Source organism: Pseudophryne corroboree, chromosome 12, assembly GCF_028390025.1.
Source record: "Pseudophryne corroboree isolate aPseCor3 chromosome 12, aPseCor3.hap2, whole genome shotgun sequence".
NCBI lineage: Eukaryota > Metazoa > Chordata > Amphibia > Anura > Myobatrachidae > Pseudophryne > Pseudophryne corroboree.
In genome coordinates this window covers 60,753,565-60,767,000 of record NC_086455.1, presented here as the reverse complement: position 1 = coordinate 60,767,000, position 13,436 = coordinate 60,753,565, and the positions used below count along the sequence as shown (strand labels likewise).

Sequence of the window (13,436 nt, the reverse complement as noted above, 5' to 3'; positions counted from 1 at the left end):
GTCCACGGCACCTCGGGTCTTTACAAAGGTAATGGCCGAGATGATTCTTCTTCGAAGAAAAGGCGTATTAATTATCCCATACTTGGACGATCTCCTAATAAGGGCAAGGTCCAGAGAACAGCTAGAGATGGGATTAGCAATATCTCAAGAGGTGCTAAAGCAGCACGGATGGATTCTGAATATTCCAAAATCCAAATTAATGCCGACAACTCGTCTGCTGTTCCTAGGGATGATTCTGGACACGGTTCAGGAAAAGGTTTTTCTTCCCGAGGAAAAGCCAAGGAGTTATCCGACCTGGTCAGGAATCTCCTAAAACCAGGAAAGGTGTCTGTGCATCAATGCACGCATCTTCAGACGCACCTGCGGATAACCCTGTCTCCAAGGACAAGGGTATCTCTTCTGTGGTGGTTGCAGAGGGCTCATCTATTGGAGGGCCGCAGATTCGGCATACAGGATTGGATCCTGGTGACCACGGACGCCAGCCTGAGAGGCTGGGGAGCAGTCACACAAGGAAGAAACTTCCAGGGAGTGTGGTCGAGCCTGGAAAAGTCTCTTCACATAAACATTCTGGAACTAAGAGCAATCTACAATGCTCTAAGCCAGGCGGAACCTCTGCTTCAAGGAAGACCGGTGTTGATCCAGTCGGACAACATCACGGCAGTCGCCCATGTAAACAGACAGGGCGGCACAAGAAGCAGGAGTGCAATGGCAGAAGCTGCCAGGATCCTTCGCTGGGCGGAGAATCACGTGATAGCACTGTCAGCAGTGTTCATCCCGGGAGTGGACAACTGGGAAGCAGACTTCCTCAGCAGACACGATCTTCACCCGGGAGAGTGGGGACTTCATCCAGAAGTTTTCCACATGCTAATAAACCGTTGGGAAAGACCAATGGTGGACATGATGGCGTCTCGCCTCAACAAAAAACTGGACAGGTATTGCGCCAGGTCAAGAGATCCGCAGGCAATAGCTGTGGACGCGCTGGTAACACCTTGGGTGTACCAGTCGGTGTATGTGTTTCCTCCTCTGCCTCTCATACCAAAGGTATAGAGAATCATACGGCAAAGCGGAGTAAGAACGATACTAGTGGCTCCGGATTGGCCAAGAAGGTCTTGGTACCCGGAACTTCAAGAGATGGTCACGGACGATCCGTGGCCTCTACCTCTAAGACAGGACCTGCTTCAGCAGGGACCGTGTCTATTCCAAGACTTACCGCGGCTGCGTTTGACGGCATGGCGGTTGAACGCCAGATCCTAAAAGGAAAAGGCATTCCAGAAGAAGTCATTCCTACCTTGATTAAGGCAAGAAAGGAAGTCACCGCGAAGCATTATCACCGCATTTGGCGGAAATATGTTGCGTGGTGCGAGGATCGGAGTGCTCCGACGGAGGAATTTCAACTGGGTCGTTTCCTACATTTCCTGCAATCAGGATTGTCTATGGGTCTCAAATTGGGATCTATTAAGGTTCAAATTTCGGCCCTGTCAATATTCTTCCAAAAAGAATTGGCCTCAGTTCCTGAGGTCCAGACTTTTGTCAAAGGAGTACTGCATATACAGCCTCCTGTGGTGCCTCCGGTGGCACCGTGGGATCTAAATGTAGTTTTAGATTTCCTCAAATCCCATTGGTTTGAACCACTAAAAAATGTGGATTTGAAATATCTCACATGGAAAGTGACTATGTTACTGGCCCTGGCGTCCGCCAGGAGAGTATCTGAACTGGCGGCTTTATCTTATAAAAGCCCTTATTTAATTTTCCATTCGGATAGGGCAGAGCTGCGGACGCGTCCGCATTTTCTCCCTAAGGTGGTATCAGCGTTTCACCTGAACCAGCCTATTGTAGTGCCTGCGGCTACAAGCGACTTGGAGGACTCCAAGTTGTTGGACGTTGTCAGAGCTTTAAAAATCTACATTTCAAGGACGGCTGGAGTCAGAAAATCTGACTCGCTGTTTATACTGTATGCACCCAACAAGTTGGGTGCGCCTGCTTCTAAGCAGTCGATTGCTCGTTGGATTTGTAACACAATTCAACTTGCACATTCTGTGGCAGGCCTGCCACAGCCTAAATCTGTTAAGGCCCATTCCACAAGGAAGGTGGGCTCATCTTGGGCGGCTGCCCGAGGGGTCTCGGCATTACAACTCTGCCGAGCAGCTACGTGGTCAGGGGAGAACAGTGACACGTTTGTAAAATTCTACAAATTTGATACCCTGGCAAAGGAGGACCTGGAGTTCTCTCATTCGGTGCTGCAGAGTCATCCGCACTCTCCCGCCCGTTTGGGAGCTTTGGTATAATCCCCATGGTCCTTTCAGGAACCCCAGCATCCACTAGGACGATAGAGAAAATAAGAATTTACTTACCGATAATTCTATTTCTCGGAGTCCGTAGTGGATGCTGGGCGCCCATCCCAAGTGCGGATTATCTGCAATACTTGTACATAGTTATTGTTAACTAATTCGGGTTATTGTTTAGGGAGCCATCTTTCAGAGGCTCTTCTGTTATCATACTGTTAACTGGGTTTAGATCACAAGTTGTACGGTGTGATTGGTGTGGCTGGTATGAGTCTTACCCGGGATTCAAAATCCTCCCTTATTGTGTACGCTCGTCCGGGCACAGTACCTAACTGGAGTCTGGAGGAGGGTCATAGGGGGAGGAGCCAGTGCACACCACCTGATCTGGAAAAGCTTTACTTTTTGTGCCCTGTCTCCTGCGGAGCCGCTATTCCCCATGGTCCTTTCAGGAACCCCAGCATCCACTACGGACTCCGAGAAATAGAATTATCGGTAAGTAAATTCTTATTTTTTATTTATTTTTTTAGTTAGTTGTCCTCCCTTCTACATAGGAAGGGAAAAGTTTTTACAGCCGGTTTCAAACAAAACTTCACTCCCGTCTTTAATACAGGCTTTCTCGTCCTGTCGTAAAGGGTGAAAGCACTGTTTACATTGTTGCATAAACCGATAAACATGTCTAAGGCTGCAACCAAGACATCTAAGACCTATTATGTGTGTACAAAGTGTAACAAGAAAAGCACTAGGGTTGGCAGCTCCGGGGTGTGCGACTCCTGCTTAGACAGGGACGCACAGTCGGGGAGCAGTGCTTAGTCTAGGTCATGGCCATGGGAGGATATTCTTACGGATAGAATATCCAAGGAAATGGCAGAATCACGCAAACAACAATCAGAGTGGGCTGCGGGATTCTCAAAGACAATGGAAGAGTTCCTCATTAATTTAACGCCGCCCGCACAAGCAGACACGAATGTGCGCAAGGCAGTTAAAAGTGATTCAGGTAACAGAGGTAGAGAACGGTATTATTATGGATACAGAGGAAGGTGAGTTAATTGAATCTAACCTGGACGCCGACTCTACAGAAGAGGATTCGGCAATCTCAGGTATTGACTCCTTAATTGATGCACAGAAACCACATTCAGCAGTGTTTCCCATTCCTAAATCTCTCCAAGCTCAAATGGAGGAGGCATGGAAACAACCTGATAAACGTTTTCAATTCCTGAAACGATTTCAGGTAACGTACCCTTTACCTAAGGGGGTAATGGATAAATGGGAGAATCCACCAGTGGTGGATGCTTCTCTAGGAAGATTATCAAAAAAGACAATTTTGCCGATACCTAATGTAACGACTATAAAGGATGTTTCAGATCGTAAAGTGGACAAGGTCGATTTTTGTAGCAGCAGGTGGGGCACAGAGACCTACCCTCATCTGTGCTTGGGTTAACAAGGCCATGGGAACATGGGCCAACCGTATTATACAGGCTATTGAGGAGGAAAATAGCCTGGAAGAGATCACTCAACGGGTGGAACACATTCGAGAATAGAGAATGGCAGGGAGATTCTGACATTAAAAGGGCAGTGGAAGCTATTCCCTTTGCGGGGGACACTCTTTTCGGTCCAGAATTGGACAAATGGATAGCCCAGGCTACGGCTGGGAAGTCCACATTTCTGCCTACTCCTTATACGAAAAACACTCCACAGGTTAAGAGAGGTTATTCGGGACCACCGTTTAATTCCTTCAGATCTCAGTCCTTTCGAGGCCGAGGTTTTGGTGGGTCGGCGCGTGGGGGTAGAGGTAGAGGCCGCTCACAGGCAACGACCAGAAAACAAGATAAACCTACTGACAAAACCGTGGCATGACGGTCTCCCAGCTCACCTGGGGCCTTCCATGGTGGGCGCACGACTGGAGAGGTTTCAAGACAAATGGGCCACCACCTCTCCAGAGATCTGGACAGTCGGAGGTCATTGTTCCAGTGCCTACCTCTCAGAAAGGAACGGGATTTTATTCCAGTCTTTTTGTCGTGCCAAAAACCAGACTGGACAGTCAGACCTATTCTCAATTTAAAAGTTTTAAACCAATTTCTATGGGTCTACAGATTCAAGATGGAATCAATCCAGTCGGTCATTGCAGGTTTGGAACGAGAAGAGTTCATGGCATAAAAGATGCGTACCTACATATCCCGATTTGGTCCTCCCACCAGGCTTACTTAGGGTTTGCACTGGTGAGGGATCATTACCAATTCAGATTACCATTCAGCCTATCCTCAGCCCCAAGGATCTTCACGAAGATTATGGTGGTCATGGTGGCAGAATTAAGGTTACAGGGAATCACAATAATACCTTATCTAGATGATCTCCTAATCAATGCCTCTTCTCAGGAGAAGCTGATGAAGGATGCTTGGACATCTCACCAATTTCTGATCCAACACGGATGGATTGTGAATTTCCAGAAATCCAACCTTATTCCAACTCAAAGGATTCAGTTCCTAGGCCTCATATTGGACACTGTGGAATTAAGAATTTTCTGCAAGAATCCAAGATTCAGGACATACAGAAATAAATGGTGACTCAGGTACTAAAGGCACCAACGGTTTCTCTACACCTCTGTGTACAACTTCTCGGGAAGATGGTAGCATCGTTCGAAGCTCTCCAGTACGGCAGACTTCATTCTCGACCTTTTCAGATGAACCTCATTGCTCAAAGAGCAGGGTCGCATTGGCTGCTGCATCAGAGGTTTTGCCTTCAACCACAAGTGCGTGTCTCCCTAACATGGTGATTGGGGCACAAGAATCTTGCAGCAGGGAAAAGATGCAGCAGTTGGGACTGGAGGATTCTGACAACGGACGCCAGTCTCAGAGGTTGGGGTGCCGTCCTGGAAGAACATCAATTTCAGGGGAGATGGACATTGCAGGAGAGCAGATTACCCATAATCTTTCTCAAATTAAGAGCAGTTTACAATGCACTTCGCTTGGCAGAAGACCTGGTCATGGGTCAGCACGTACCAATACAGTCGGATAATGTCACGAAGACGGCTTACATAAACCGTCAAGAGGAAACAAAGAGCAAGATGGCGTTAAAAGAATCAACAAAGATCCTGTTGTGGGCGGAGAGGCGAAACATCATCCTCTCGACAATATTCATCCCAGGGGTAGAAAATTGGGAAACAGATTATCTCAGTCGACAGGACATGCATCCGGGAGAGTGGGTCTTCATCCACGGATCTTCAAGATGGTAGTGCGGAAATGGGGCCTTCCGCAGGTCGACCTTATGGCGTCGAGGCAGAACCACCAGCTGCCAAGATATGTATCCAGGACAAGGGATACTGCAGCAGAAGGAGTAGATGCGTTGACACTTCATTGGGATTACGAAATGGTTTACATCTTTCCACCCTTCCCACTCATTCCAAAAATACTGAAGAGGTTGAAACGATAACGAGTGTGGGCGATGCTGATCGCTCCAGATTGACCACGCAGGAGTTGGTACTCAGACCTACAAGGGTTGCTGTCAGAAGACCCTTGGCGGTTACCTCAAAGAGAGGACCTGCTGTCTCAAGGACCGTTTCTTCACCCAGACCTAAACAGACTGCGTTTGTGGGGGTGGCTGTTGAGACCAGGATCTTAAGGAACAGAGGAATACCTAGTAGAGCTATTCCTACAATGATTGCGGCCAGGAAGCCAGTGACAGCTGAGCATTACTACAGAATTTGGATAGACTGGTGTCAGGAACGTGGATGGGATTCGAAGACCTTCCATTTATCCAGACGTTTACTCTTCCTTCAAGCCGGACTCACCTTATGTCTGCGGTTGAGATCTCTGAAGGTGCAAGTGTCGGCCCTTTCCATTCTTTTTCAACAACGGTTGGCATCCTTACCAGAAGTTCAGACTTTTTTACATGGGGTGCTGCGGTTATAGCCCCCTTTTCGTTCCCCCATGGCACCATGGGATCTAAATTTGGTGTTAGATTTTTTGAGATCACATTTATTTGAGCCGTTACCAAGGACAGACCTAAGATATCTTTCTTGGAAGGCAACGTTATGGCTAGCTTAGGTTCGGCTAGGCGGGTCTCTGAGTTAGGAGACTTGTCGTGTAAAAGTCCCTTTTTGATTTTTCATGAGGATCGGGCAGAGCTCCGTACAAGAGTTGATTTCCTTCCTAAGGTTGTTTCGGGTTTTCATGTAAACCAACCTATTGTGGTCCCATCCTTCAAGGATCTAGCGGATGGGGATGTGTCCTTGGATGTTGTCAGAGCTTTAAAGGTGTATGTACAGATTACATCGTCTTTCCGAAGGTCGGACCATTTGTGCGTCCTTTATGATGGACCAAAGAAGGGTTGGACAGCTTCTAAGCAGACCCTAGCTCGATGGATTAGACTTGCCATTAGGCAAGCTTATATTGCCTGTGGTAAACAGGTTCCGTTGCGGACGAGGGCGCATACCACTCGATCAGTGGGTGCCTCCTGGGCGGCAGCCAGAGGTGTTTCCACTTCTTAACTTTGCAGAGCGACAACGTGGTCCTCAGCCCACACGTTCGCGAAGTTTTATAAGTTTGATACCTTTGCGTCCGAAGATGCTAAGTTCGGACGTCTGGTTTTGCAGGCAACAGACAGCACTCCCACCCTGGGAGATAACTTTGGGACGTCCCCTAATGTCTAAGAGGAACTCCAGTGTCCCCTAGTGGATGAAAGAGAAAAGAGGATTTTGGTACTTATCGATAAATCCATTTCTCTGAATCCTCTAGGGGACACTGGACGCCCGCCTCGGTGCTGTCAATCCTGCTGGGTTTATAGTTTTTGTTCATACAGTTCGTACAAAACAGCGTTGGTTTTTCGTTTAAAGAAGTTCTTGGATGCTGTTTGGCATGTTGTACAGTTCGGTTCCTCGCTATAGGCTCTCGTATCGTGTCCTCGTCTCTCAGTCAAAATTTTCAAAACTGAGGCATGAGGGGCGTGTAGGGGGAGGAGCCGGCTGTGCAGACAATGCAATTTTTTTTTAGATTGTGCCACACCTCCGGTTGCAGGCTTCACACCCCTAATGTCTAAGAGGAACTCCAGTGTCCCCTAGAGGATTCAGAGAAATGGATTTATCGGTAAGTACCAAAATCCTCTTTTTTTTAAAGCAGCAAACGTTTACAGTGCAAAACCAAACATTTGCTACTTTAAAAAAAACGTACGAGTTCGGGCGGAGTCTCGGCGCTCCGGACGTTTCGCAAGCCATTACATCCGGCCCTGTGTATGTGGGAGATATGAACGTCTTAGTGTAGTGGGCCTTCCTTACCCTGTCTTATGCGTTCTTTTGACTATTATTTTACATAGGTGACCCAGTACCTCCCCGTACCTTAACAGAAGCTGGCACAATGGCCGTCTGCTATAGTGCTGCCTGGGACGCGCGTGTCATTACTAGTGCCTGGTGGGTCCACCATAATCAGGTAATGTCCACACGTCCTTGTGTGTTTCACTTTGCTTTACTAGAAAGCTTGGCTTTAGGATGGGGGGGGGGGGGGGAGGGCTCCTGTCGCCTGATTTATTGAAATCCTACATTTTCATACTTCTTCTCCATTCAGGTGTCAAAGACCGCTCCAACGGGAGAGTACCTGACAACCGGGAGCTTTATGATCAGAGGTGAGGGGACCCTTTCCAGCCTTGATGTGTACCTGTGCCTATACTCAGAGCAGGAAGCTATTTGTGTGGGCTGGGTGCCTCATGCCTCAGTGAGGTCTATAGTTCTTGCTTAATTGCTAGTCTTCTCATAAATATAGGTTTAGTCTTAAAAAAATGGCTTTTCTCGTGCAGGGTCCACAGGTTATCCACAGGATAAATAATGGAATATGAGGTAGCGACAGCAGATTGGCACCAACGATCAAAGCTTTCGGCCTCCCAGAATGCAACGGGCCAGTCCCCTGTATCCCCGCCTCCTGGCTCAGGCAATTCAGTTTTTTTTTTATTGGTGCGGCAGGAGCCGGACCACGATCTTAAGAGGATTCTCACAACAGGTAATCCAAACAATGCTCAGAGCAAGGAAACCATCCTCAGCTCGCATTTATCACCGAATATGGCAAGCCTATATTCAGTGGTGCAGTGACTGGAAATTTGACCCTAGGTCTTTCAGAGTTTCCAGAGTCCTAGCATTCCTTCAGGCAGGAATGGACAAAGGTCTACGGGTGGCTTCCTTGAGAGTGCAGGTGTCAGCATTGACTGTATGGTTCCAAAAGAAAATTTCTAACCTACAGGATGTTCGCACTTTCTTCCAGGGAATGTTACACATCCAACCTCATTTTGTTCCTCCTGCAGTGCCTTGGGATTTAAGTTTAGTCCTAAAGGCACTTCAAGTTGCTCCATTTGAACCACTAAAGCAAGTGGATCTTAAATGGTTGACAGCTAAAGTTCTCTTTCTACTGGCTATTGCTTCAGCTAGAAGAGTTTCAGATTTAGGGGCATTAATATGACGCCCTCCTTTTCTGAATTTTTTTTATTTATCCAGATAAAGCGGTTCTCAGAACCAAATTTGGTTATCTTCCTAAGGTGGTGTCTAAAGTCCACCTTAACGAAGGAATTGTAGTCCCGGCCTTCCAAGGGTCTTAAGGATCTGCGTAGATCGTACCAGTGCTATCAGAAAGACAGATTCTCGCTTTGTTCTCTACGGATTTCACAAGTGAAAATGTCCTGCTGACAAGCAGACACTGGTGATGTGGCTTCGGATGACGTTTTCAGAAGCATATTTTCAAGCTGATCTACCTGTTCCGGCTAATGTCTCTGTTCACTCTACTAGTAAGGTAGGTCCTTCATGGGCAGCACAACGTGGTGCTTCAGCTGAACAGATATGTAAGGCGGCCACATGGTCTTCCATTAACACATTCATTAGACATTATACCTTTGCCTCTCAGGACGCTGAATTCGGGCAAAGGATTCTCCTGTCAAATCAAGAGCGTCCCCACCACTAAATTTGCTTTGGGACATCCCATTGTTATCTTGTGGATAACCTGTGGACCCTGCAGGACAAATATGTAGTTATGGTAGATTTACCGTCGATAACTCTATTGCTCCAAGTCCACAATATCCACAGGGATCCCACCCTGAAGCACCTGATTTGAGGATCCTTTCGCCTACTAACCTCTTCCTTCTTGTACGGAAGGGTGTGTATGTGTGTTCTTCTCGCCTGATTAGGGCTCTCTATGATACTCCTGCCTTGAGCTTTGGAAAACAACTGAATTGCCAGGAGGTGGGGATATAGGGGACTGGCCCGTTGCATTCTGGGAGGCCGAAAGCTTTGATCGTTGGTGCCAATCTGCTGTCGCTACCTCATATCCCAATGTTTATCCTGAGGATACTGTGGACTTAGGAGAAATAGTTATCGATGGTAAGTCTACCATAACTACATATATTCCACGTTATGTAGGCTGCGGGGGCACTTTTGGGGTTACGCTTATCACACTTGGACATCTAGAAATTTATATATGCTTTTTTTTTTTTTAGGGAAAAAGAATTTCCTCCCTCCCTCTTACCTAATGATGGGATTTGGGTTTCTGTTTAAGGTCTGTATGTACGAGAGGCTGAAATGTTTCTTGCTGCTGATTCATTCACAGGATGATTGCGATGACTGTTGTTCGCTGTGCTGCTGAAGTTTAGGGGGTGGTAGGTCCGGACGCTACGGGGGTCTCATACCGGGGTCTGATTGGGTTTTCCATCTGCAGTGGCATTGCATGCAGCTCAGAATCAGACTCCGATATGAGAACCACATAGCGTGCAGTCATACCACCCCCTAAACAGCAGCAGCACAGCTAACAGTCATCGCTATCATCCTCACTTCCACAAGGCCACACTGGGTGCGCACAACCCAGAATCACACAGTTACTCTCCATGCATGCCAGCTGCAGCCCATTGCCACGTTAGGCTATGTACTCCCTCCCAGCTGCACACCCATTTCCATGTTAGGGTGTGTACTCTCTCCCAGCTGCACACCCATTTCCACGTTAGGCTATGTACTCCCTCCCAGCTGCACACCCATTTCCATGTAGGGTGTGTACTCCCTCCCAGCTGCACACCCATTTCCACGTTAGGCTATGTACTCCCTCCCAGCTGCACACCCATTTCCACGTTAGGCTATGTACTCCCTCCCAGCTGCACACCCATTTCCACGTTAGGCTATATACTCCCTCCCAGATGCACACCCATTTCCACGTTAGGCTATGTACTCCCTCCCAGCTGCACACCCATTTCCACGTTAGGCTATTTACTCCCTCCCAACTGCACACTCATTGCCACGTTAGGCTATGTACTCCCTCCCAACTGCACACCCATTTCCATGTTGGGCTTTGTACTCTATACCAGCTGCACACCCATTTCCATGTTGGGCTTTGTACTCTATACCAGCTGCACACCCATTTCCACGTTAGGCTATGTACTCTCTCCCAGCTGCACACCCATTGCCACGTGAGGGTATGTACTCTCTCCCAGCTGCACACCCATTACACGTTAGGCTATGTACTCTCTCCCAGCTGCACACCCATTTCCACGTTAGGGTGTGTACTCCCTCCCAGCTGCACATCCATTGCCACGTTAGGCTATGTACTCCCTCCCAACTGCACACTCATTGCCACATTAGGCTATATACTCCCTCCCAGCTGCACACCCATTTCCACGTTAGGGTGTGTACTCCCTCCCAGCTGCACACCCATTTCCACGTTAGGGTGTGTACTCTCTTCCAACTGCACACCCATTTCCACATTAGGCTATATACTCCCTCCCAGCTGCACACCCATTTCTACGTTAGGGTGTGTACTCCCTCCCAGCTGCACACCCATTTCCACGTTAAGCTATTTACTCCCTCCCAACTGCACACCCATTTCCACGTTAGGCTATGTACTCCCAACTGCACACCCATTTCCACGTTAGGCTATGTACTCTCTCCCAGCTGCACACCCATTGCCACGTGAGGGTATGTACTCTCTCCCAGCTGCACACCCATTACACGTTAGGCTATGTACTCTCTCCCAGCTGCACACCCATTTCCACGTTAGGGCGTGTAATCCCTCCCAGCTGCACATCCATTGCCACGTGAGGGTATGTACTCTCTCCCAGCTGCACACCCATTACACGTTAGGCTATGTACTCTCTCCCAGCTGCACACCCATTTCCACGTTAGGGCGTGTAATCCCTCCCAGCTGCACATCCATTGCCACGTTAGGCTATGTACTCCCTCCCAGCTGCACATCCATTGCCACTTTAGGCTATGTACTCCCTCCCAGCTGCACACCCATTTTCACGTTAGGGTGTGTACTCCCTCCCAGCTGCACACCCATTTCCACGTTAGGCTATGTACTCCCTCCCAACTGCACACCCATTTCCACATTAGCCTATATACTCCCTCCCAGCTGCACACCCATTTCCACGTTAGGGTGTGTACTCCCTCCCAGCTGCACACCCATTTCCACGTTAGGCTATTTACTCCCTCCCAACTGCACACTCATTGCCACGTTGGGCTTTGTACTCTATACCAGCTGCACACCCATTTCCACGTTAGGCTATGTACTCTCTCCCAGCTGCCCACCCATTTCCACGTTAGGCTATGTACTCCCTCCCAGCTGCACACCCATTTCCACGTTAGGCTATGTACTCCCTCCCAACTGCACACCCATTTCCACGTTGGGCTTTGTACTCTCTCCCAGCTGCACACCCATTTCCACGTTAGGCTGTGTACTCTCTCCCAGCTGCACACCCATTGCCACGTGAGGGTATGTACTCTCTCCCAGCTGCACACCCATTGCCACGTTAGGCTTTGTACTCTCTACCAGCTGCACGCCCATTTCTACGTTAGGCTTTGTATTCTCTCCCAGCTGCAGCCCTTTCACACTCTTGTATCCGGTTTCCCAAACTCAGCCCTCGGGGCACCCTAACAGTCAAGGTCTTGTGGACAGTCATGCTTGCGTACAGATGGAGTAATCAAACTGACTGAAGTTCTATTTAAGTCACCTGGCTGAAGAATGGATACCCTTAAACCTGGACTGTTAGAGTGCATTGAAGACCAAGTTAGGGAACTAATGCTGTAAGGGGAGATCTGTGCGACTTACATAAAGGTTAGAATACCTCCATACATACGCATAGATGAGCATGTGCGCTGAAAGCGACTGGGAGGCATGTGGCTGATGTACGTGCAACTCCTATCTGTATCTTTCTAGCTGACCTGTAGAGGGCAGCACTCAGTGTATTTTCCATGGACTCTAAAGATATGTGCTGGTAATGATAGGTGCTGACCCCTTGTTTCAGGTGGATGAGGCATGCGTTTGGAGGCACAAAGGGGAGCGCAAAGTGAAAGTACAGGATGAGGATCTGGAAAGTGTGACGAGCAGTAACACCGCACTGGCAGAAGAAGAAAATGAGCCATTGGGTGAGAAAATGGCTTGGTGTAAATACAGTAAGATAAGGTAGTTGAGGGATGCATTATAAACGTAAAATGGCAGTATTGGCTGCCCGGCGCTGCTGTGGATGCTGGGATGGAGGAACCGCATCCCAGCATCCACAGCAGCGCCGGGCAGCCAATACGGAAGGAGAGGGAGATGCTGCAGCGGCGCTTACTACCAATGAAATAGCGCTGCTGCGGCTCCAGTCCCCCTCCCTCCTCCTCCTTCTCTGCTGCCCGGCGCTGCTGACTTCTCCCTCCACAGCGCGGCGCACGGCGCAGACTTCAGAGGCGGCATGTAATGAGTCAATTTGACTCATTACATGCCGCTGGCCGTGCGCCCTCAGGGCAACTGCGCTGTGTGCCAAGCCCACTTGGCACACACGTAGTTACGGCCCTGGACCACGTGTCCTCTTTGCTGATCTTATAGAAAACAGGTCCCTCACAAGCTCTGTGTATTGACCCCTTATATATATATATATATATATATATATATATGTAGATGTTGATCATGTCCCCTCTTAGTCTCCTCTTTTCCAATGTAAACATGCCTAGCCTTGCAAGCCTTTCCTCGTATTCCAGCGTCTCCATGCCCTTGATTAGTTTGGTCGTCCGCCTCTGAACCTTTTCTAGCTCCAGGATATACTTTTTGTAATATGGTGCCCAAAATTGCACACAGATTGTCAGCTCTCAGGAGCAGGGCCCTTCCTACTCTTGTCTCATCTCTTCCCTTTTCGCATTAGATTGTCAGCTCTCAGGAGCAGGGCCCT

At 48.5% G+C, this 13,436-nt stretch overlaps 1 protein-coding gene across 2 annotated transcripts in view; it reads left to right on the top strand.

The window, feature by feature from the left end:
- Nucleotides 1–13,436, top strand: part of NEMF (nuclear export mediator factor) — a 191,266-nt gene that overhangs the window by 109,870 nt on the left and 67,960 nt on the right. For both annotated transcript variants that reach the window (XM_063947548.1, XM_063947547.1), the window contains exons 19-22: nucleotides 7,587–7,699; nucleotides 7,835–7,892; nucleotides 9,744–9,802; nucleotides 12,534–12,654. In XM_063947548.1, the coding sequence (XP_063803618.1) occupies nucleotides 7,587–7,699; nucleotides 7,835–7,892; nucleotides 9,744–9,802; nucleotides 12,534–12,654 (351 nt within the window). The remainder of the gene's footprint in view (nucleotides 1–7,586; nucleotides 7,700–7,834; nucleotides 7,893–9,743; nucleotides 9,803–12,533; nucleotides 12,655–13,436) is intronic.